The sequence below is a fragment of the Chlorocebus sabaeus genome, chromosome 26 (assembly GCF_047675955.1).
Source record: "Chlorocebus sabaeus isolate Y175 chromosome 26, mChlSab1.0.hap1, whole genome shotgun sequence".
Lineage (NCBI taxonomy): Eukaryota > Metazoa > Chordata > Mammalia > Primates > Cercopithecidae > Chlorocebus > Chlorocebus sabaeus.
In genome coordinates this window covers 3,620,987-3,646,121 of record NC_132929.1, presented here as the reverse complement: position 1 = coordinate 3,646,121, position 25,135 = coordinate 3,620,987, and the positions used below count along the sequence as shown (strand labels likewise).

The window sequence follows — 25,135 nt, the reverse complement described above, 5'->3', positions numbered from 1 at the left end:
TAGAATTGTTTTTACAAAGTCTGTTGAACCAAACAGTGTAAGGCATTAATAACCTGGTGAGTTATTCAAGGCTTCTTTTCCTCTCCTGGAATTTTTGCACAATTTATATTTTGAATAATATCAGATACATCCCAGTAGAGTAATAAATTAGCACATTTTATATGCAGATACACAGTGAAGCCTCCTTTCTTATGCATGTTTGACAATTGGACATGTATATTTCTCATCTTCCCATATTTTTACTCCGTTTCCACAGGTCCACGTAGACCAAAATGTGGATGTCATATGAAAGAGTTTAAACATTCCCCTTGAAATACAAGAGAAAGTATCAGAAATAATTACACCATTCCATGCTCACAGACCAGTGGGAATTCTCACAGTAAGCATTTTGTCCAGGAAATACTGTATTATTCTTAGGGAATTATAACATTCTAATGGTAATGGTAGTCAGCCATGTGGCTGGATCATTGTTCCTGTATCCTGGTCCCTATGACTTAGTGTGGTCATGGTGTCATTGTGTCCAAGACAGACAGAATCGTTAGTGTGTAGTGTTGTCTGCTATCTCAGGCTCACAGTCCCTTTTATAAACATGGCTGGATTGATGATGACTTCAAAATCTTTTGGAAATCTGGACTATCTGAGCAGTAGAATTGCTTCTCTGAAATTGATTTCAAGTCATATAAAAGGCCATGTTATACATATATTGTTAATCTGAGGGAGGTTGTGATCATTTAAGTTGTATTTTATAAGCACTAGGACCACCAGTAAGAAAACAATTCAAAAAATATTAAAAGAACAACCAAAGAATTAAAATAGGATAACGAAAAGATCTGTTTAACACAAAATAAGGCAGTTAACAATGAACAGCGGAACTAATAAGACATAAGACATGTAGAAAACAGGAAAATGACAGACATAAAACCAGCCATATGACAATTATATGAAATTTTTAAAAGAGATTAGGAGATTCTGTTGTTTTTTGAACATGAACAACTATACATTGTCTACAAAAGAGACACTTTAGAACAAAAGATACAAATAGTTTGAAAGGAAAAGATGGAAAAAGCTATATCCAGTGAATCCAGAAGAGAGCAGAAGTGGCTATTCTGACATCAGAATAAAGAGACTTAAAGTATTGCTAGAGAGGAAGAAGGATAGTATTTAATGTAGAAGGGTTAATTAATAAGGAATATGTAACAATTATCATATCAGCACTAACAACACTGCCCAAAGTTACATACACTGAAAACTCACATGATTGAGGGGATCAATAGGTGGTTCAACAATAATAACTTTTGTTCATAGCCTCTTCTTAATCACTGATAAGTCAATTAGGTAGAGCATCATTGAGGTTACAAGATACTTCAGCAATGTTATCAACCAGTTTGACCTGAGAGAGATAGATAGATAGATGATTGATTGATAGATAGATAGATAGATAGATAGATAGATAGATAGATAGAGAAAACTCCACCCAACAACAGAAATACAAATTATTTTCAAGCATACCTGGAACATTCGCCAGGGTAGAGTATGTGTTAGGCTATAAAACTGTACTCAATAAATTTAAGATTGAAACCATGTAGAGGATGTTGTGTCACCATAGAGGAATTAAATTAGAAGTCAACACAAATACATTTGGAGGTCACAAAATATTTGGAAATTAACACACTTTACAGAGCCCATTGGTCAAAAATCTGTAAAAAGAAACTAGAAAGTCCAGGGGTGGTGGCTCACACCTGTAATTCCAGCACTTTGGGAGGCCTCGGTGGGCACATCACTTGAGGCCAGGAGTTCAAGACCAACCTGGGCAATATGGCAAAACCACCCCATCTCTACAAGAAATACAAAAAAATGAGTTGAGCATGGTGGTGCATGCCTGTAGTACCAGCTACTCGGGAGGCTGAGGTAGGAGAATCACTCGAGACCAGCAGGTAGGAGCTGCATTGAACCAAGATTGTGCCACTGCACTCCAGTCTGGGTGACAAAATGAGACCCTGTCTAAAAAATAAAAATAAAAAATAAAAAGAATCTAGAAAACATCTTGCATAGAATGTGATACAACTAAAGACATGCTTAGAGGGATATTTATAGTTTTAAATAACTATATCAGGAAAAAAAGGGAAAATAAATAAATGATATAAGCTTCCACCTTAAACAAGAAAAAGACTAAACTAGAAGATGAAATTCAAAGCAAACAGAAGGAAGTAAGCAATAGGGATTTGAGCAAAAATTGATGACATAAAAAAGACAAAATACAGAGAAAAATTCGTGAAACCAAAAGTTGAGTTTGTGCAGAGATTTGTGAAATTGACAGTCCTTTAGCTTGACTGACACAGATCATTAGAATTAGGAATGATGGAGAGGATATCACTACTGACCCTATAGATTGGATCAGGAATGTTGCTGTTTGCTGCATTGTACTTTCTTGAGGGGAGAGCTATGAAGGAAAACAAAATTCTCATTGCACTTACAACTCAACAACACAGCGTTGACATTTTGATTCTCATTGGCTTCATTGCTCATATCTGTGAGGTTTCCAGAAGATCCCATAGCAATATCATTCATTCCAAATTTATCTGTGGGCTACTCTGGGAACACTGTCTGTGGGTTAGCCCTGCTCTGCAAGGAGCAGTAAAAATAAAAACATATATATATATTTTTTGAGACTTAGTCTTGCTCTATCGCTCAGACTGGAGTGCAGTGGCGCGATGTTGGCTCACTGCAACCTCTGCCTCCAGGGTTCAAGTGATTCTCCTGCCTCAGCCTCCCGAGTAACTGGGATTGCAGGCACGTGCCACCACACACTACTAATTTTTGTGTTTTTTTAGAGACAGGGTTTCACCACGTGGGCCAGGCTGGTCTCAAACTCCTGACCTCAGGTTATCTGCCCTTGGCCTCCCAAAGTGCTGGGATTACTGGCATGAGCCACTGTTCCTGGCAACTGTTTGTAGCCAGTGGGGAATTGTTTTAATTTTGGGAAGCCTCTTGTAATCAAATCATGTGTCAACATTAATCACATGGTTAAGTGCTCCATGGTTTTCATTCTTAAAGATTCTAGGATGTTTGACATTTCTCTGCTTAGCTTGTAGCAGAAAGGTATTGGGTATCAAGAATGTTTGAACAGTTTCTCCTTTTTGGGAATGAAGATGATATTGGGCTAGAATTGAGATGTATGATTGAGAGAATGTCTCTGAGGCCTGAGCAGTGTGCCCTTTTGGGTATGGACATTGGAAGAATGTAGTGAATTCTTATAATTTTATGTTGCCTTGGCATCCATCTTGAATGTGAGTTTAACTTTCTTATATTAGAAGCAAGGCTTACTCACCTTTGCATAGTTTCCAGTTCTACACCTCCTCGTTCCTCAGTGTGGTTGGTCCAGATAGCTGCCTTATCCAACTGCCTCCTTTGGACCACTTCACCATGGGACAGCTTGGTGCAATCTACCTGACAAGCCGCTTGAACCCCACACCCCTTATGGAGCCAGTGTCCACCTCCCAGTCACAGTGTGACCCCAGGGAACTCATGCCTGCTTGCTTTAGACCCACCGCTTAGAAGTCTCCATAGCAAACCTGTTTGAATAGTCCCCTTGACCCAGTAGGGGCATTGGCCCATGTGTGTGTCTCTCTCTCTCTCCGTCTCTCTCACTCCCTGACCTCTGCGTGTGGACTCCCAGGCATGCCATGTACCCCTCAGGACCTGTAAGTAATACTGTCTTTATTTTTATCTTATCTCTTCTAATCATTGAAAGGGCGCTCTCTATCTTGAAGATACTATATTAAATAAAATGAGAACTTGACCCTAACACAGTTAGTGACAGGCTGAAACACGCTGATTGCACTCTTTATCTATTTAGTGATTTTTCTCAAGTTACTGCACACCATGTATTATCAACATAATTGATATAGAGTGGAATTATAAAACACTTTTGCCACAGAAAGTTCTGTTGGACACAGATTATCTAGAGCTACTACGTGTATGCTATTTTGTGATAAAAGATGTAGATGTGATAAAAGCATTTATAAAATATAAAAACATTTATAAAATATCTGTCTTAGAAATGTTAGCTAAAATTAGTTTGGGAAAAGTATGTTTGAAAATAGAATTGTAAGCTACCACATTTTGATAAATATTTCTAAATTTGTTTATTAACTTATCAGGAGACAACAGAGTGAAGTAAAGAAAACAGTAGCTTTGTATCAGTATGTTTTTATTCGGAAGACAAATGCGTGTTTTAACTATTGTATGTTTTTGGCTTAACTTTTTTTGTAAAGTTAAAACTTTACACTTTTACATGAATCTGTAATTTCAAGATGTCTTAATGGTTGACAGGGACAGGACAATTGAAAACCTGTAAATATATTTGGTAAAATTTATGATGCATTGTTTTGCAGATGGCTTCAGAGAGTATTAGCACATCTGTTTGAGATGTGCACAGTTTTACATTTGTCCCTTAGGTCATCAACAAGGCTGAGGTCAGTAAATCACATGTAAGCCACTGTATAGTTATGAGGCTATTCTGAATAGAGATATATCATTTTATCATATCTAGACTTTCTAGTTATATTAATGCTGTTGAAAATGATTTTGTATTACATGCTTTCTTCCAAATCATAGATCAAGATATTTTATTTATGTATGTCTTTTTAATGAAGAGTGGTTAGTTAAGATAGTCCTGATTATTGCACATAAACATTGCCTTTCACTAGATTATTGTTTGGGGGCAAATTTTAGACTATTGTTTTAAAAAAGAGTAGCTTAGTTTAATCCACCCTTTCATATATTTAGAAATTATTGAAATGTATTGTTTTGTAAAGATAGTCTTAAAAAAATTGTTGAGCTAGAAACATGTCCTTCACCAGTAGAATCCTTAGAAGATTTCCTTGGACTTCACTGGGTGGTAATAGACCATGATCATATTGCTCTGTATATAATGGTGTAAATTTTGTTTTATAACACTTAGTCTTAATAGATTGGGAATATTTTATCTTACCAATGTAGTCATTAGCTGGCCACTCTCTGTGTCCATTGGACCTTACGGAGTAAAGGGAGGGCAGTGTGTATTTGAAGCCTGTGTACGTGACACACAAAGGGCTTAGCAACATCCATGTTTTCCCAGCACAGGATACCCATACTTCCTGAATGTTTCATTGTTAAATTAGATTGTGTGTGTGTGTGTGTGTGTGTGTGTGTGGTTTATATGAACATACAGATGTATTTTAGGTGCATTTTTTTTTCTCTTTTTCTTTTATGTCAAGTGATGATAGAGCCTAGAAGGGAAGCGAAACTGTCCATGCCCTTGCCTTAACTTTCAAATCTGATAAAAACAACATTTATAAAATATCTGTCTTAGAAATATTAGCTAAAATTATATTGGGGAAAGTATGTTTGAAAATAGAATTGTAAGCTACTACATCGTGATAAATATTACTAAATGTGTTTATTGACTTGTCAGGAAGCAAGAGAATGAATTAAAGAAAACTCCAGAGAATGAGCTGACAACTTACTCCCTGGTCAGTGGCTCTCCATGCCTACCTGTGGTTTCTTGGACACCCTTGCAGGTATGTGGGCAGCAAACTGCACATGTATAGGAAACAGGCCTAGGATGGAAGGAGTTGATAGATACTGCTCTTCTTGAGTTTGATGACATTTGGTTCCAGTTAAATAGCATGAAAACCCATGTGATAGCCAGCTGAGGGTGGATACCGTTCTGGGGAATTAAAGGCGAGTGGTCACAACAGGTCTTCCTCGGCAATCCGAGCCCAAAACTGAATCTGCCTCCATAAGACCATTGTTTCAGCTCTTTATTTGTATGATTGATTCATCCAGTGGACTTTTAATTTCTTATGTCCAGATATTTTTTCATTTCATTTTTTGTGATACAAGCACCTTGTGGATTGCCTGTCATAGAACAGGTTCTCAATAAACTTTTATTGATAAAAAGATACATAAGTAGATTGTCTTGATAATTTTGTGAGTAACCTGACCAACTAAGCAGTAGAAAACAAATGATTTTAAAACAGAAAGAGACACAACTTTCAGTGGGGTTCAGGTGATCTAGTCGGGTCTGGAAATGCACCACAGAGAAGGTCCCTGATGCAGTGTGCTGACACTGAAATGTGTAGTTATGGACTAGATGGTTATGGTTTCAGAACTATGTTAATTAAATTAAATCAATATAAAAGAGTAGCAGAGAAGGAATTTCCAGATTCCAGCTGCATTGCTTGTTTCATTGGAAGTGGTGTTTCTCTTTTTTTCTTTTTTTTTTTTTCACCTCAGAAGATGACTTCCTGGGAACTCTTCTGAGAGTGAATGTTATCAGCAAATTCCCAAAACAACACCCCTTAGACAAAAAGCCTCCTCACCTATGCATTGCCTAGGCCACCCACTAAAGGTAAGGTGTTAGTTAAAATAGTCCTTGCTTTCTAGGAGAAGCCATGTCTTAGTAGAAATTGAGCTGTTAATTTTCTGAATATTGATGATGTTTAATTACATTCTAATTGATTCTGAGATTGCATAATATGTTAAGAGATGCAGCTTTTCTTAATATACCTTCGTGGCTTTTCTACATCTCAGTACATTTACTGTTAATATGAAGGATTTCCTTAACTTCTGTCATCTGATAAACTCAACTCCTTCATGGCTTGATCCCTTGTAATGCTAGAAAATTGTTGTACAAAGGAAACACAGTAGCTTCTCCATAACTGTTAGACTGGAAGGTTGACAAACTGGTCTGAAGTAACTGATCAAACAAATGAATGACCTAGAGCTTTAAGAAACCAGAGAGGAAGAGAGAGACACGAAACCCGAGGTTGTTGATGGCTGTTACTTTTTAGCCCAGCAAAAGGAGAAAAAGCAGCATCAGTATCTGGCATCCTTGACATCAGGAAGTTTTAGTGTCATTGTTTTGGCCTCATCATGGACTCAGGTGCTAGAAATGAGGTTTTCTCTGTGTACTGTGGGTATATTTGTTCTAGCACAAGTAGGGGGAAGATTAAAGAGGAATTTCATACCCCCATGACTCCTTAGGAAATGTGTTTCTCACCTTTGCCACTTTTCCCCACTGTGTCCTTGCAGGTGATGGCCACAAAGAGGTGGATTTGTTGAGTTGGTGCCATTCCTTCTACTGCCAGCTTCACCAAAACAATGATTCAGTCTTCCTTATGCATGGGGACTCTTCTCTTTCCTGTGTTGCAGTGGATACCTCCTGCAGATAAGAAATGCTTAACTGAGAAATGCTCATGTTGGGATATCATCGATGAGACTTTAATTGGGGCATGGTGACTGTTTCCCTTGCTGCCACTTGACTCAATCCCAGGAGCCTCAGTAGAGGATAAAATATTACACAAGATGCTCAAAATGGTGGAATTGCTCAGTGCTCCCATAAATATACATTTATAATTTTCATTTGCCACATGGTAAACTGAAAAATACAGAATATATTAAAAAGAAACTCTGCATGATTTTTTTCAAAAATTCAAAGCATATTTAAATAATATATAAATTAAATGCCCTCCTGTCTTCCAATTCTGTCCCTATAGTTTTCCTCTATTAAGTGAACTACATGCATTCTTTTAGTGGATAGATGCACACAAATACACAAGCTATTTTGGGGAAGGATCCAGGAGTGTGGCCATATTGTAACACATTTTTCTGCAAATTACCTCTTTCATTTAACAGCCCTCATTCAATGGCCTTTTTCTTTTTCAGTAATACATACACATCTGTGTCATTTGTTGAATGACGACATGCATGTTTTGTAGATGAAATATAATTAAATGTTTTAAGCATTTCTCACTCATAGATATTTATGTTAGCACCAAATTTCTGTGCAATGAACCTCCCTATATATCAATAATTTTGCATTTGTCTATAATATCATAATAAATTACTTATCAGTTGAATTACTGGGATTAAGTATGTGCACACTTCATATTTTGAAAATTATTGCAAGCTTGCCTTCAAAAATGTGGTTAACAACTTTATCCTCCAATGGCAATGAATGAGATTGCCAGCTTTCCTACAACCTCACAGACAATGGATTTTATAAATATTTAAAATTTTTGCCAATGTGATCACCCAAACTATTGTCTTAAATTGTATTTCTTTTGTTTTTGAGTTTGGTCATTTTTTCATGTTTGTTAGCCATCTGTATTTTTTAATTTCTTCTTTATGTCCAATTTTGTGGGTGGGAGGAGGATTTAGTCTCTTCCTGATTTCGAAGAGCTCATTTACTATTTTGGGAAATAAGATCTGGATTGTCAACCATTACAGCTATTTTTTACACACTTTTTAACTTTGTTTTTGTTATAAGAATGTGTATGATTGTTATATGTCCAAGTATAACCATGTTCGCTTTTATGGCTTCTGAGTTTCATGTCATTTTTGGAAAGATATATATACTGAGTCCATAAAACTCTTCACCTATGTTAAATTCTAATTCTTTTGTGTTTTTTTAATTCAAATTCTTAAATCATGAGAAATTTTTTTGTTTTGAAATCTTAAAGTTGCCAAGTTACTTGCCATTACTTGCGATTATTTGCCAATAATTGCCCATTTATCTGTACTGCCATCTTGCGCATATGCTGTACTCTCATCTGTGACTGGCTCCATTTTTGTTCTGTGGATTTGTGCGTCTCTTCTTCTGCCTCCTGTCTCATGTGTCTTCTCGTTGGAAGAAATTACAGTTTAGACTGCAATTTCATCAACTTTAATAAATCAATTGAGGGGAGAATGGTTTTTAAAAATATTAAGTTAAGTCTTCATATCCAAGGACAAGGTATGTCTTTTCGTATTCAATAATTTTAATTACTGTTAATATTTTCACTTTGGTGATGGGAGTTTTTCTTTTAATTTGCTTTCTTGTTCATTTTTTGTATCTGAAGTTTTTGTTTTGTTTTGTTTTGTTTTGGGGGTAAGTGGTCACCTTACTGTTTCTTGTTGCTTTTCAGATTTTTTCAAAGTATAGACTAAATCCTTTGCAAATATTTAAAGTTTTTATTTCCCCCCTTCATATTGATCCTGATTTTAGTTATGTTGACAAAGTCCACAGACTGTTACTATCAGAACACTTGAACAGTTATGGAAATATTACCCACCCTTGATTTAATCAGGGTTTAATGGTATGCTTCTTTGGTTTGACTGGCACATTGTTGCTGGTCATTTTCTCCCAAAGACCACCAGAAAGAGCTATGATCAAGCAAAGCTGAGTTTGTTAAACTTACCTGCAGCAAGGGAAAACACCACCTTGATAGGGTTTAATAATGTTTCAAAATCAAGAAAGGCTTTGGGGTCTGGGCAGGGAACTAATTAGAAATGGGCAAAATTTGTCATGCAATACTTTAAGATTGGTGGGAAAGTGAGATGAGGTTCTTAATGTGAGGATTGATGGTCAAATCATTTTCTAGGTGAGCTGTTTGCCTGTAGAAAGATGTTATCAATAATAGAAGAACTATTTGCCTAGATAAGCAAACTGAATTTATTTATTGGTTTACAGTTTTATCTTGCTGGGCAGGACTCTGCTGGGGGTGGTATCAGGTCTTATTCCCAATAGGTAAGTTATTTTGATGTGGGTGGTCTTAATCATCAATGTGTGAAATGCTGATTTTTAAGTGCGAAATACTTTGTCTACTATGTTAGGAAAGTCTCCCACCTTTTATATTTTCTAAGGAATTTTAATCAAAACCAGGTGGTAGATATAATCAAATTTTTTTTTTGCAGAATCTGTGTTACTGTTCTTTTTAAAGACTTTTATCACTATGAATTAATTTACTGTTATTGCAACTTCCTTTTATTCCTTGAATGAACAGACCCTACTGGTTTTAAAAATGTTTTATTCTTTTAATTTACTACTTAATCGTGGGTATTTTAATTTGATTTGGAATTTTTACAAGTATACAACTAAGTGAAATTGATCTGTGATTTTTCTTTTTTGTGCTATTTTTGTCATGTTTTGATATCAGATACTCTGATTGTGTTAATCATTTTGAGAATTTTCTTATACTGTGTTCTAGAGTGGGTGGAAAAGCTCACATCTCACTATCAGTGTTTAAGTGAACACATCAGTGAAATCATCTGGACTCTCCTTTGTTTTTGGTGGTTTGGAGTTAGAAGAGAGGCTATCTAGAAGTTTTTTTTTTTTCTTTTCCTTTTTTTGTATGGTTATTGCTTGTTCTTTGTTTTGTGTCTTAAATTTAACCTGTGTTATCTTAGCAAATCACAGTTCATACAGATTTTCAAACACATTAGCATTAAGTGATACAGTGTTCTTTCATCATTCTATTACATTTCTCTTGTTTCAATTATGTATTCATTTTCATTCCAGTTATAGTTATTTCTGCCATGCCTTTGTTAATGAATAAGTTTAACTAGTGGATGTTTAGCATCACTAGCCTTCCCCTTCCCTCTCCCTCAATCAGGTCTTTGGTATAATTTATCAGGTATTTTTTAAGGTTCTAATTTACTTATATATATAGGTTCTATATTCTTTTATTTCTTTTCCTAATAAATTCTTAAACATGTGTAATACATTCATATTCACTTGTTCTTGGCAATGAAAGATTTACCCCACTGTGCATTTTATAAAACTTTTCATTATGAACACATTGTAAACATACAGTGTATAAGAAGAAGAGAACAGTGAACTAGCACATACAAGGAACTGGAACTGGTTCCATCATTATCAACATTTTGCCATATTTACTTTGTGTTAATTTTAAGTATTTTCAAATAAGAGAAATAATAACACTTCTTATTCTTCTATAAACATTTTTACAATTTTATTTTTAAATGTGTATGTATATACACTCATGCTTTTATACTATTCCATAACTTTTTAGCTTATGTAATATATAAATATTTTAATATTTCTGATTATTACATATCCATAGATGTGGAGCTTCCCTATTTTTAATGACTTATATTTTTCCATAAGTAAAATTTACATAGTTAAATGCATTGATATATAGTAATTGTATAATTCAGTAAGTTTTCTTAAAAGTAATTACTGTCCCATTCAGAAGACAGAATATTTTTATTACTTGAGAACCTACCCTACCGCCTCTTTACAACCAAGCACCTTCTCAAAAAAAAATGTGATTTCTACAATCACAGATAAGTTTTGCCTCTTTTGAAATTAATATAAATGGAATCACACTGTGTGTCTGTCTTCTTCCACTCATCATAATCATGTTGAGATTTATCCATGCTATTCCCTACATGAGCAGTTTTAAAAATTTTTTATAGTTGTAATATTTTTCTAAATGGTCATATTGCAGTCTATCTATTCTCTTGTTGATGGACACCTGAGTAGTTTCTAGATTTTAGCTGTTTTGAATGTTAGCAGACCTCTTATGTAAATACCTAAAAATTGAATTGTTTGATAAGACAGATTTTTGCTTAACTTACAGAAAACTGCTAGAGAGTCTTCTAAAGAAGTGGACAGTTTTCACACTCCCAACCAGTGATATGAGATTTTTAGTTGCTGTCCATTTTTGCCAACATTGGAAATTGTCAGTCTTATCTATTAACAGTCTTATCTATTTCAGTCTTATCTATTAATTGTCAGTCTTATCTCTTGGGTGTGAGCTGACATTTTGTTGTGACTTCAATTTGAAATTTGACAGCTTAAGAAGGCAACCAGTTTTTCATGAAGTTATCCAATTGTAAATCTTCTGTAGTAAAATTTGTGTATTTTTCCCAACTTTTAAATTACAATTTTGAAGTAATTTTGGACTTACAGGAAATTTGCAAAAATAGTAGAGTTCCTGTGTATTCTGTACCCAGCTTTCTGGATGTTAGCATTTTATATAATCATTATTATGACATTACATACAATGATTGAAATCAGGAAATTAATATAATACTATCAACCAATCTGCAGACTATATTTAGGTCTTTCCAGTTACCCTATTAATGTCCTTTTTATCTAGTCCAGGATCCAATTCAAGATCCCTTATTGCATTTATCTGGCATGTTTCCTTTGCCCTCTCTCCTAACTACAAATCTGGGAGAGTTGCCTCAGTCTTTCTTTGTATTTCATGAAATTGACACATTTGAGAAATACTAAACCATAATTTTGTACCCTAGTCCTCAATTTGGATTTGTCTGATATTTTTTATTATTAGATTAAGGTTATGCACTTTTTTTTTTTTTTTTTTTTGAGACGGAGTCTCACTCTGTCGCCCAGGCTGGAGTGCAGTGGCCGGATCTCAGCTCACTGCAAGCTCCGCCTACTGGGTTCACGCCATTCTCCTGCCTCAGCCTCCCGAGTAGCTGGGACTACAGGCGCCGCCACCACGCCCAGCTAGTTTTTTGTATTTTTTAGTAGAGACGGGGTTTCACCGGGTTAGCCAGGATGGTCTCGATCTCCTGAACTCGTGATCCGCCCGTCTCGGCCTCCCAAAGTGCTGGGATTACAGGCTTGAGCCACCGCGCCCGGCCGGTTATGCACTTTTGACAAAAGATAACACAGCAGTAATGGTGTGCCCTTTTCAGTGGATTGTATCTGGGGTACATGATGTCAGTGTCTTATTTCTGCTGATATTAAATATCACTTGATTAAGGTAGTGTCTGCCAGGTTTATCCACTGCAAAGTTACTGTTTTCCTTTCTTTGTAATTCATATTTTGTGAGGAGATACTTTGAGACTATGCAAATATTTTATTTCATCTAATTTCAGTAGTAATTGAAGATTCTTGCCTACAGCAATTATGATCATGGTATAAACCTAGTGATGGTTTCTATTTCCATGATATTTTCTCTACGTATTAGAATTTGACTGTAAAGATCTGTCCTTTTTCCCCATTTATTTGTACTCAGTTGTTATTTTACATCAGTGTGGATTTGTGCATATCTTATTTTATGGATTGTTATATATTGCGATCATTATTTGTGTTTGATTTTCAATTTTTTTTTTCCTGGATTTGATCATTGGGAGCTCCTTTAAGTTGGCCCTGTGTTCTTTTAATATAACTCCATAATTTTTTGACCACTTCTTATTTTCTGGTATCACAAGATGTTCTAGGTTTGTCTTGTATTTTCCTTCCCCAAGCCTGTAATCAACCATTTCCTCAAGGAGTTCTAGTTCTTCATATTGCGAAATAGTGTTTAGAAACCAAGATCTTGTTATTAAGTGTATTCATTGCTAACGGGGTTTTATTGCTTCTAGGCCTAGAGCTCGGAGCTATGTGTCCATTTACACACACACACACACACACACACCCCTATAATGTCTGTATCCATTTATCTATCTTAAATATATATACCATTATATTTATATATAAATATATATCTTAAATATATATCCATTATAATCCATCATCATAACGTTCATTTTATTCTTTCCTCTTGGCTTATTTGTGATTTGTTTCTTCAACAGTGAGAAACCTACCTTTCATTATCTACAATATGTTTTGTTATTTCTTCAGTGCGGTATGTGCTTAAAGTAATTTCAGAATTTCTAAATTATACCCGTTTAAAAATGAAATCACTAACTACAGCACGGTATTTAAATATAGTTCTCTTTTCTTTATCCTTAACAGTGTTCGGTCAACATACTGTTTCTAAACGTATTTAGGTTAGTTATCTTTTTTTCCTATCCCCTGCAGTATGGTTACATTAATCATATAATCAGTCTGTTTTTTTTTTTTTTTACTGTTTATGTTCCATTTTGAGTTCCCTCACCTTTTGGATTAATTTAACTATATTTTGTATATGTGAAATATTACTGTGGTTCTAAAAATTAGGATTGTGAGAAATATCACTCCACCATCATCCCTGCTACAATGATTCTATTCCTCCCTTCTTTCCACCCCAATCTCACCCAACCCCTAGAGTTAACTAGTCTAATAGTTTGATTTATTTTTTCTCTTTTTTTTCTTGATCACAAGTGGGCAGATACATATATATTTTATTATATCCCCTTCCTTCTTACATGATTGGTGGCATACTATAGATTTTTTTTGCAATTTTCTTTTTCCACTTAATATGTCGTGGAAATCACTTCATGTGTATTCAAAGATATATTCCTCATTCTTTTATGCTTGGTATGGTTAACTCTGGATGCACCACAATTTATTCAACCCCTCAGCTCTATGAAAATTGTTTGCAATATGTGTAAAGTATCATACTACAAATAGTTTTACATTGGATTGTTTATTCCCTCTTCATTTGGAAGCGTTCTTTGTATTACTGGGACATACATTTCTTGTTCAATATATGTGTTGCAAAGGTTTCTTTCATTAAGTATCTTAGCCTGCCTGCCTTTCTTTCCATTTCCTTTCTTTTTCTTTTCTTTCTTCTCCTTTTAATGCTATTATGCTCTAAATTTTAAAATGGCCCAAATTTGCCAGTGGCTCATCCCTTATTGCTATTTATTCTCCCTTTCCTTTTGTCCCTCACGTCTTTTCCTTTAATTTAGGTGAAATTAACATAACGTAGCCATTTAGTGCATTCAAAATGTTTTGCAACTGCCATCCTTAACTAGTTGCAAAACATTTTCAGCACCCCAAAGACAACTCATACCCATTAAGCAATCAGTTCCAACTCTCCCTATCTTTTCATTTTTGTTTTTTGGAGTTTTTTTGAGACAAGGTCTCACTTTGCACCCAGTCTGGAGTGCAGCGGCACAATCATAGCTCACTGCAGCCTCAAACTCCTGGCCTCATGCAGTACTTCCACCTTAGCCTCCCGAGCAGCTAGGACTAGAGGCATATGTCCCTGCACCAGGCTAATTTATAAAAGAAAGTTTTTAGACACAGGGTCTTGCTATGTTGCCCAGGCTTGTGTCTTTTGATAAACAGATATTTAAAATTTTCAAGTCCAGTATATCAGTTTGAGAAGAGTTTTTAGTGCTTATTACTAACTTACTATTAAATCTTTGCTTCAAGTTTGCAAATAATAGTTTTCTAAGTTTTCTTCTGGAAGCTTTGGGACATAAATATAACTTGTATCTCAAATCATTTTCAAATGTAGTTGAAGTTACTTGTTTTCATGAATCTCCAGTTGTTCCAGAACCATTTGCTCAAAAGATTTTTCTTTTTCTACTGAATTATCTAATGCCATTGTTGAAAATAAATTGGCCATATACATATGGATCTTTTTTGAACTTTTTCCTTCTTTATGCCATTCTTTTTCACTGAAGTTTAATAGTAAATCTTGAGATTAAGTAGTGTGAGTCCAAAATTTTGTTATTTCAAGGCTTTGTAGAAGAAGGAGATGGCTACACTGGGTCCTTTGTATTTTCACTTAAATTTTAGAACTATCTTGTCAATTTCCTAAAAAACCCAGCTGAGAAATTGATTTTTATTACATCAAAACTATAGATAAATTTAGGAGGAATTGATATCTTAACAGAGAGTCTACAGTTCTCCATTTATTAGGTCATCTATAATTTCTTATAGATATCTTTTATAGTGTTTAGTATAGAAGCATACCTTGGGCCGGGCGTGGTGGCTCATGCATGTCATCCCAGCACTTTGGGAGGCCGAGGCGGGCAGATCACGAGGTCAGGAGATCAAGACCATCCTGGCTAACACGGTGAAACCCCATCTCTACTAAAAATACAAAAAATTAGCCTGGCATGTTGGCAGGCGCCTGTAGTCCCAGCTACTCAGGAGGTTGAGGCAGGAGAATGGCGTGAACCTGGGAGGCGGAGCTTGCAGTGAGCTGAAATTGCACCACTGCACTCCAGCCTGGGCGACAGAGCGAGACTCCATCTGTTTTCAATATAGAAATATTATTAAAATTTAACGTTTAATAAATTAGATAAAATTAAATTGTTAAATTTATTTCATTTGTGGTTTTGATGCTATTGTAAATGAATATGTTTAAATTTTGTTTTTCAGTTTTTGTTACTATTACATGAAAACGGTAATATTTTCACATTGCAGATGCTTTTCAGTTGGGTTGTCTTCTTTTCAGTCTTAGGAGAAAATATTTAATTTCTTACCATTAAGAAGGATACTAGCTGTAATTTTTTTGCAGATGCCCATTACCAAATCGAGCAAGTTTTATTCTATTGCCAGTTTGCTGATAATTTTTATAATAAATATGTGATAAATTTACTGAATGTTTTTCTACGTTTATTAATATAATCATTTTTCCCCTTTGTTCTCTTATTATGGGAAACTGCATTGGTCAGCTTTTGGATGTTAGCCCAACATTGCATTCTTGATATAATCCAATTGGTCACTGTTATCCTTCTTGTATGTATTACTGTATTCAGTTTTCTACTAGTTATTTGAGAGTTTTTCACCTATGTCCGTGATGGCCATTAGCCTGTGATTTCCTTTTTAAAAATTATTTTTGTCAGATTTTAGCATTAGACTTAATAAAATATATTTAGTATAGTGCTCTGTTGCTAGTACACTTGACCCTTGAACAACGGACACGGGGATTAGGGATGCAGACTCCCCCCCATAGTTGACAATCTGTGGACCATTGTTTGCTCTCCAGAAACTTAACTACTAATAGCCTACTGTTGACTGAAAGTCTTACAGATAACATAACTAGTCAATGAACACATATTTTTATGTTATATGCATTACATACTGTTTTCTTACAATAAACGAGAGATAAAATGTTATTAAGAGATATAAGGAAGAGAAAATAGATTTAGTATTCATTACCTGAAAGTGGATCATCATAAAGGTCTTCATTCTCATCACCTTCATGTTGAATAGGCTGAGGAGGAGGAAGAAGAGGAGGGGTTGTTCTTACTGTATTGGGGTGGCAGAAACAGCACACGGTGTAACTATGGAAATATAGTTTCTAGCTTTTTTGCTTTTTCATTTCTCTAAAGATGTTTCTATTTGGTACAGTCCTTCCACTGTTTACTTATTTGTAGTACCCATATCATAGAAGGAGCCATATTGTAAAGAAGTCAAACACAGACTTGAATAATTAGAAACCTTCTGCCACACTGTTTTTCTGGCACTACTTCTATGTCGTCCTCCTTATCATCTGGTACTGGTTCAGAAGCACTTGTCTCCATCACATCATCTTCTGTTAATTCCTCTGGTGTGTCATCTATTAGCTCTTGAATTTCTCAAGGTCTATATCTTGAAAGCCTTCACTCACCACCGTTTTTTCCATGTTCACTATCTCTTTCATGATTTCTTTGATTGGCTCTGTTGTAAATCCTGTCAAGTCATGCACAACATCTGGACACAGTTTCCTCCAGCAGGGGAGTCTCTTAGGTTGGGCTTGATGGCTTTCACAGCTTTTTGTATAACAATGATGGCATCTTCAGTGGTGTGATCCTTCCAGACTTTCATGATGTTCTATCAGGGTTCTCTTGCATAGTGTTGACAGTCCTTTCCATAAAGTACTGTGTGTAATGAGCCTTAATGGTCCTTATGACTCCCTGATCTAGAGGATGATTTAGAGATGTTATGTCTGGGGACAAATAGACCACTTTGACACCTTCAGTATTGAACTCATGGGGTCAGGGACATTGTCAAATCAAAAAGGAAAAAAAAAAAAACTTTAAAAGGCACTCACTCGCTGGCAAAGTACTTCTTGACATCAGGGTCAAAACATCAATGAAACCAATATAGAAAAAAAGAATTCTTATTGTCCAGGCCTTTTTGTTTTACAACCAAAAGACTGGCAGCTGGTGTTTTAACTTTTCCCTTCAAGGCTCAGGAGTTAGCAGCTTTATAGATAAGGTCAGTCCTGATCATAAACCTAATTACATTTGCACAAAACAGTAGAATTAGCCCATCCCTTCCTACCTTAAATCCTGGTGTTCACTTCTCTTCCTTACTAATAAATGTCCTTTCTGGCATTTTTCTGTTTTTGTTTCTGTTTTTGTTTTTCAGAGTGGGGCACTTTCATCTGTTTAAAAACCTGTTCAGGCAGATATCCTTTCTCCTCAATGGTTTTCTTAATGGCATCTGGGAACTGCTTCTCCTGCTTGACTGTTTTTAAGCCAAACCTCTTTCGAAAATTATCAAACCATCCTTTGCTGGCATTAAATACTCCAGATTTAGAACCTTCACCTTCCTTTTGTTTAGGTTGTCATCTAGTGACTTAACTTTTTCTCAAATCATCTTACACCTTAGAGGTATGCCTTACAGCAATCCTGTACCCACAGAAAAGATGCATTTTCAATAGATAAAAATGTATTTTGCAAAAGTGCAAGGTTTTCACACTGTTGGCACAGTTACAACAATGGCTTCATGAATTTCCTTTTCTTTGTGTTTTTAACAATGGTCCTCACACTGGATTTATTTATCTTGAAATGGCAAGTAGCCCCTGCTGCAGACCTCAATCTATGGTGCCTTTTATGCAATTAAACATTTTCTTGTAATGTCATGACTTTCCGCTGCTTCTTAGGAGTACTTCCAGTATCACCAGTGGCATTTCATATGGGTCCCATGGTGTTAAGGTTTATGGTATTACACAAGACACTATGAAAAGTAATATGAGAACTGAGAGCTTTTGTTTTACTGCCATATGCAATTTAGTGGAGGGAGAAACTGTTCACTGGCATGATTAGGGTCACATGGCATTTTAAGCAGATACAATTGAACTACACACCATAGCAAAAAGGAGGTAACTACAACATTATTACAATAATGCTGGGTGTACTACAGCTAATTTTATGCAGTTAGGATTTAATACTACACATTTACATTTATTTATATTTCTCTCAAGTGCAAATGGCACCATGTAGGATGTATGAGTATGTGTCGGTAGGTTTTGATGAATTTTAACTTTTTATAATTTGTGTATATTTTATGGTAATAAATGATAAAAAGAGACTAGTATCTACATATATTTTATGCATTCATGACATACCTTTTTCTTAATTTTTTTGATATTTCTGGACTACGCAGTTGTTTTTTCAAATTGTCACAAATCTCCAAAAATGTATCCAATGTATTTATTGAAAAGCATTGAACAAGACAATTCAAACTTGTGTTGTTCAAAGGTCAAATTTCTTTTTGGAATGGTTGATAGAATTCATTAGTGAAATGATCTGGGCCTGGAGTTTCCTTCATGATATTTTAGTGAACAATTTCAATTTATTGAGTAATACAGGATTGAGAGTTTCTGTCTCATTTAATGGCAGCTTTAGTACTGTTTTTCAAAGAGTATAGTCCATTTTATCAGATTTTTCCAATTCGGTAGTATAAAGTTCATGATATTTCCTTATTACCCTTATACTGTCTGTAAGATCTCACCTTTCCACTTCTGATGTGGGTAATATTTTTTCTTAGGTTACTCTTTTCAGGTTTTTTTTTTTTTTTTTTTTTTTTTACTATCTTATTTTTCATTCGAAAGAATCAATCTTTGATTTGCTAATATTCTTTTTTTCTGTTTTATATATATTGATTTCTTAATCTTATCTGGCTTTTAATATGCTCTTTTTTTGATAGCTTCTTAATCTTGAGACTATTAAGTCTTTTATTATGGACCTTACCTATTTTCTAATATAACAATTTAAGGCTATAAGCACTACACTGATAGATTCCACAAACTTTGATATATTGTTTTAATTACCATTTAATTCAAATATTTTCTTACTTTGTGTTTTAATTAGATTTGTTAATTTAAATGGAGTATTTAATTTCCAAATATTTGGGGCTTTTCTGTGTAGCTTGTTACAACTTCTGTTTTAGTTTTGTTTTGGTTCTAAAAAGTTACTCTGATATTTCAGCTTTCCAAATGTATTGAGACTTATGGTCTAGCATATGGTCTGTCTTGGCAAAAGTTTCACATGCACAGGAATATATATTTAAACACAAGGTGTTCAGATTCTGTTCAGATAGTAGTGTTTAGATTTTCTAGATTGTCAGTCAGTTTTTAAAATTGTTTTATAAGTTACAAGGACAATAGTTTTAAAAATTTCTGCTGTGGTTATGATTTTATTTATCTTTAGTTCTCTCAGTTCTTTGTGTATTTAGAAATATCTTATTTATACTTTTATGAATATCATGACTGTAATAAATATTATATTTTCCTAATTTGGCATGTCTTCCCTTATGTAATATTTGTGGTCTTGAAGTCTTCTTTGTCTGACATCTGAATCATATTACCAGTTTTCTTGGGTTTGCAGTGTGTCTGATATATCTTTTTCTATTCTTTCAATCTGTCTCCTTAGTGCTTCCGTTATAGAGAGCATAGAGATGGGTCTTTCTTGTCCAATTTAACCATCAGTGACTTCTAAGTCTTTGGGGTCTTAAGTCCCTTTGCATTAAACATACTAATGTGACTAGACTTATGCCTAGTATTTACCTATTGTTTTTCCAGTTGTCTCCTCTAGTTCATTCCTCTCGTGCTGCTTTGCTTCATTGTTTTGGGTTAATTGAATATTTGTAGTATCCTGTATTAACTCTCTGTTTATATTTTGGCTCCACCTCTGGGTATTTTGTATGGGTTATAATATGTACTCTTAATTTATGACAGTCTGCTTAGAGTTAGTATTGTACACTTCTCATGAAGTTAAAATGTGTGTATATATATATACACACACACACACACACATATATTATATATATATATGTATGTATTTGAGAGTGAGTCTCAGTCTGTCACCCAGACTGAAGTGCAGTGGCATGATCTCAGCTCACTGCAACATTAGGTGGTACTGTACTAACTCTGAAAGGACTGTGATAATTTAAAGATGCATGTTATAACCATAGAACAGTCACTGAAAAGTACAGAGAAGTATAGCTAAAAAAGCAATAGCAGAATTAAAATGTAATAGTAGAAATACTTGATTAATCTAAAAAGAATACAGGAAAGAATGAAGAAAAGAACAAAGTAAACTTTATAGAAAACAGATGGCAAAATGGTAGACCTAGACATAGTTATGCTATAAATTAGTTTAACGGTACTCTTGTTTTTCATTGCCTTAATTGATCAAATGATAGGTAAAGTATTTTAAAGTCTCTGTAGTTTTCTTTAAATCTTAACATTTTGTGCAATTTTTGCTTTACGAAGATTGATGCTATGATATTTACCAGTCATTTAGAAGACATATTGCAGGGTGTTGTGATAAGTTTAGGTTACTTACAAATCTTATATGATGAAATCAACATTTTTTATTTGATCAACTTAATAGAGGCATCCTGTTTGAAAGAAGAAAATAACAGATCTACAAATTTTCTGATTCATGTAATAACCATTATGATAATAAATGTTTTTATTTATTGAGTGCATACTGAAAAATGGTAGGAAGACTTTGTGCTGAAATATTTGTAAGCCTAGTATTTAAAAAATGTTTTGGCTGGGCTTGGTGGCTCACGCCTGCAATCCCAGCTCTTCGGGAGGCTGAGGTGGGTGGATCACTTGAGGTCAGGAGTTCGAGACTAGCCTGGCCAGTATGGTGAAACCCTGTCTCTATTAAAAATGCAAAAATTAGCCAGGTATGGTGGTGCACGCCTGTCGTCCCACCTACTTGGGAGGCTGAGATGGGAGAATCGCTTGAACCCAGGAGGCGGAGGTTGCAGTGAGCTGAGATTGCACCATTGCACTCCATCCTGGGCATCGCAGCGAGACTCTGCCTCAAAAAAAAAAAAGTTTCTAATTACCCCATGCTAAATGTGTTATAATGTTATTAATTTGATATATAACACATATGTAACATTTTATGTATGTGCTCATATAATGATACTCATTATCCCTCCCTCAAATTGCTCTTTTGAGTATTAAGAAAAGGTTATATAGAAAAACCAGTTTCAAAAAGTTTGGAACATAAGGCTACAGTAATTAGATGCTGAGAACAGCAGCAATAATAGTTGTCATTATAATATCTGATTAAGGCAATATTTGCACCCAGGTATACCTTGCTACAGAACTGTGTAATTAACCATTATACCTTGATGCTATTCATACCCTGCCTTCACTTTGTTGGCATAATCTGAAGTTTTAAACCATGATCACATACTGCATTTGCACAATTAAATTTTAAAATATATACAAGTAACACAGTCAAATTATTGTGTTTATTACAGGATTATATTCTGTTTCCATCCATAAGTACCATATGGTCAACAATGACATATCAAAGAGAATTCGGTTGTCACCTCTTGTTTCATTGTACCATGTTCACACTGTTCTTTATCTCTTCTTTCCATTGGCAGTATTATGTTCTCAAGAAGAATTATTCCAGAAGCACCCCTGAAATAATGTATTTCCTTAATTTTGGTATCATTAGCCCTTCTTTGCCTTTCTCTATAAATTGTCGTGATCAGTCATCTCTCTCAATTATAATATATACAACAGAAAGTACCTTAAAGGAGAAAAAAAAGATCAATAACCATGTTGGGTCTGGCTCAGGCTTAATGGAGTCCAGTAGTCCAGAATTTAAAGACGCATATGACCGTTTGATCCCTTTTCTCTAGTTCTCCATTTCTTGGTTTGACTTAAATCTGCAGTCACTTTTTCTTCATGTGAATTTGCAAAGGGGCCATTTGAAGCCCTAGATGCAATTATTAGCTGCCTTGCAATCTTGGTAAGATGTGTCCTTCTTCCCTCCTTATCCATGTAGAAGTCAGTGGGTGAAGAGATGGACAAGGCCTGAGTCACTAAGACATTCACTGACCTGGGAATAACTCAGGATAGGTCTGGTCGTATCCCCAATGGAGGCAATGTACCCTAATGACACAGGTCAGGGTCACTGGTCTCGTTGTCCAGGGTGTTATCTAAGCTCCTGGTCTCACAGCCAAGAAAATTAAGGAGCATGGGCACAAAAGGTGAGGTTAGTTGGAGCCAAAGTTTAGTAAGCAAAAGAAGGCGGCTCTCTGCAGCAGAGAGGGGAGTCCAAGTGGATTGCCGTTTTTACAGTCATTCAAAAACTTTTATAAGAAACTCCTCTCATCTCTGTACCACTTTGAGTAACTTATCAGTAAAGCTGTGTGTGCAACTCCCCTTATCTTATGCAGCTGTGGGTATGCCTCTAGGCAAGCACAAAGTGCCGCTTATTTTTGTTTGCATAACTGAGGGTTTGTTTTAGGTAAGCCCCCTCCTCCCTGTGCAGGCTCCCAGGAAGCCCACCATGTACATATCTGAAAAGGGAAGGAAACTTTTTCCTGGGAGCTTGCTAATCATACAAAGAATAAAGGGCTTCCATGCCAGACATTGCCTGCCGGCTTATCTGTGGCTTATCTGTGCAGCTGTAGTCTTGAGTTTTTCCCAGGCTGCTCTATTTTTGCCTGTAGCTGTGATTTTTTTTCAGGCAGGCAGCTTCTCCGAGGACTAGTTTCAGCTGTTTACTCAAGTAATTTTTCCTTTCCTTCTCCTTCACTATGATTATCAGCTCCCCTAGGACCTCATGGTCTGGAATGAAATATTCCCTGGGAGTCAGGGAAAGGAAGTTTGTTGCAAACATGGCCAGGCCAGACACTTATAAAAAGTGTCAAAGTAAAGTACACTTACATAAAGTGTAAGTGCTGCCACCACTACTAGGGTGCCAGGTACTCTAACACAAGTCTTTATCCTCATAGATGTAAATTAACATTTATACCACCAGCTCACACTGTCAAATGATTCCACGTACCCCGAATAAACATTGGCGCCTGGTGGGCAGCAACAAGCCCTCCCTCAAGGAATGAGTTCATTGGTTGGTTTATCCAGCTGCTCCTGCTTTGCTTATGGAAGCGCTCTGTTTTCTAGGGGTCTTAGAAGCTGTAGCAGTGGTAGAAAACCCCTTTTTTGTGGACCGTTATGACTTAGGCTTTTATCAGAGCCTCAGAGAATTGCTGTTGTTTTGTTGGTTAGGCTTAAGTTTCCAATCTGCATATACAATTCCTTTGAAGCACCAGACTTCCAGGCAATTTGATTGAGGGAACTTCTTAGGATATGAAATATCATCAGGCACCATTTCTAATCAATGTACCTAAGTTGTGACTTCACATTTAGAGAAAAAAAATATTTTTTTTCCTTGACCTCAGTCTGCAAAAGGCTTTCTTGGCCTCAGACTTCCTTCTGGAGGTGATAACCTCCTAAGTGGACTATCTTTAAGGGCCTGTGGTGTGTTCCCTCCTTTCAGGAAATTAGTGTATGCCTGGAGGCACTGGTAATGGCTTCTGTCATCTTACTCTGGCTTGGGAAGAATATGGCTATTGCAGATTTTTTAGTTTCATTACCACCTGACCTTCAGACTCCTTACGTGTTATAGGTAGAAAAGGTGCCTCCACAAAGTCGTGAGCTATTCTCTGCTTTCAGAAGGGCAGTGTGATATGGTCCTTAATTCTTTGTAGCAGCACCATCATGAATAGCTGCCACACCCATATACACCATTATCTTTTTTGGTGAAGACTGTAAGACTCCAGGCCATAATATCCAAAAGGCTATGTTAATGCACTACTTTGGTATAATCTGAAAATAATTGTCAGCTCCCCAGTGGAATGCCTGCCTTGGTCCACGTGGAATGTGGGCATATGGTAGAACTTCCTCGGAGGAACTAGAAGAGGAACTAAAGAATGTTAGGCATATAAATTATTGTTTCTTTTTCTTTTGGTTTCTTTCCACTGAATTATGTGTGAGCCCCCACACCCACCCTACCTGCCTGTCCTCTACCTTTACTGATGCTATTTTCATGCTGTTGTAGAATTGGATGTGTAAAATTAAATTAGCCTTTCTCCTAATAGCTGTAAAATAAAGGAACAAATTTGACAAAGTAACTACCTATCTGATACATTAGAAGGCTATTAGGCTGTACCACAAGTGAAAAAGTTCAATCCTGATATCTCAAAATAGTACCACTTGAAGGAAAACATTGGGACCATCTGTTTTTGTAATTGTAGTTAGAGTACAGATTTTTAAAATACGAGCTTCAGGCATAAAAATGCAGTATTAGCAACTCTCAACTTGATGAAGCAGTTACTAGTGTCCTGGGTGGGCCACAGGGAAAATAGTACCAACTGCATGTTATATTTAACTGCAATAAAAAATGGCAGTGCTGGCTATCTTCTGTCTCTGGGTCATCTCCTAAAGATCCTACAGAGGGAGCCATAGCTAGTGTAGAGGCTAGCCATAGCTAGCCATGGCAAAGACCACAGGGAACGCTCTTCAACATGCTCTACCCTGATCCTCCTCTACTCTGGTGTAGAGAAACGCCCGATTCATCACTAACAAGGTTAAAGGTGTAAATTGAGGGAAAAAAATTGAGAAAAGTTATCTTT

General features: G+C 35.7%; 1 protein-coding gene across 17 annotated transcripts in view; it reads left to right on the top strand.

Moving 5' to 3' along the window:
- LOC119619277 (uncharacterized) overlaps positions 1-25,135 on the top strand; it is a 146,305-nt gene that overhangs the window by 85,818 nt on the left and 35,352 nt on the right. For 12 of the 17 annotated variants that reach the window (XR_012091411.1, XR_012091413.1, XR_012091412.1 and 9 more), the window contains 4 exons: positions 257-4,475; positions 5,456-5,561; positions 6,280-6,394; positions 7,078-25,135. The exon at positions 7,078-25,135 is cut by the window's right edge and continues 33,426 nt beyond it. Coding sequence is in view for 3 of the 17 variants with exons in the window: in XM_073011994.1 (XP_072868095.1) it covers positions 3,677-3,701; positions 4,395-4,475; positions 5,456-5,561; positions 7,078-7,107 (242 nt within the window). In the remaining 14 variants the exon portion in view is untranslated. The remainder of the gene's footprint in view (positions 1-256; positions 4,476-5,455; positions 5,562-6,279; positions 6,395-7,077) is intronic. The other 5 variants (XM_073011994.1, XM_073011993.1, XM_073011992.1 and 2 more) reach the window with 3 other exon arrangements.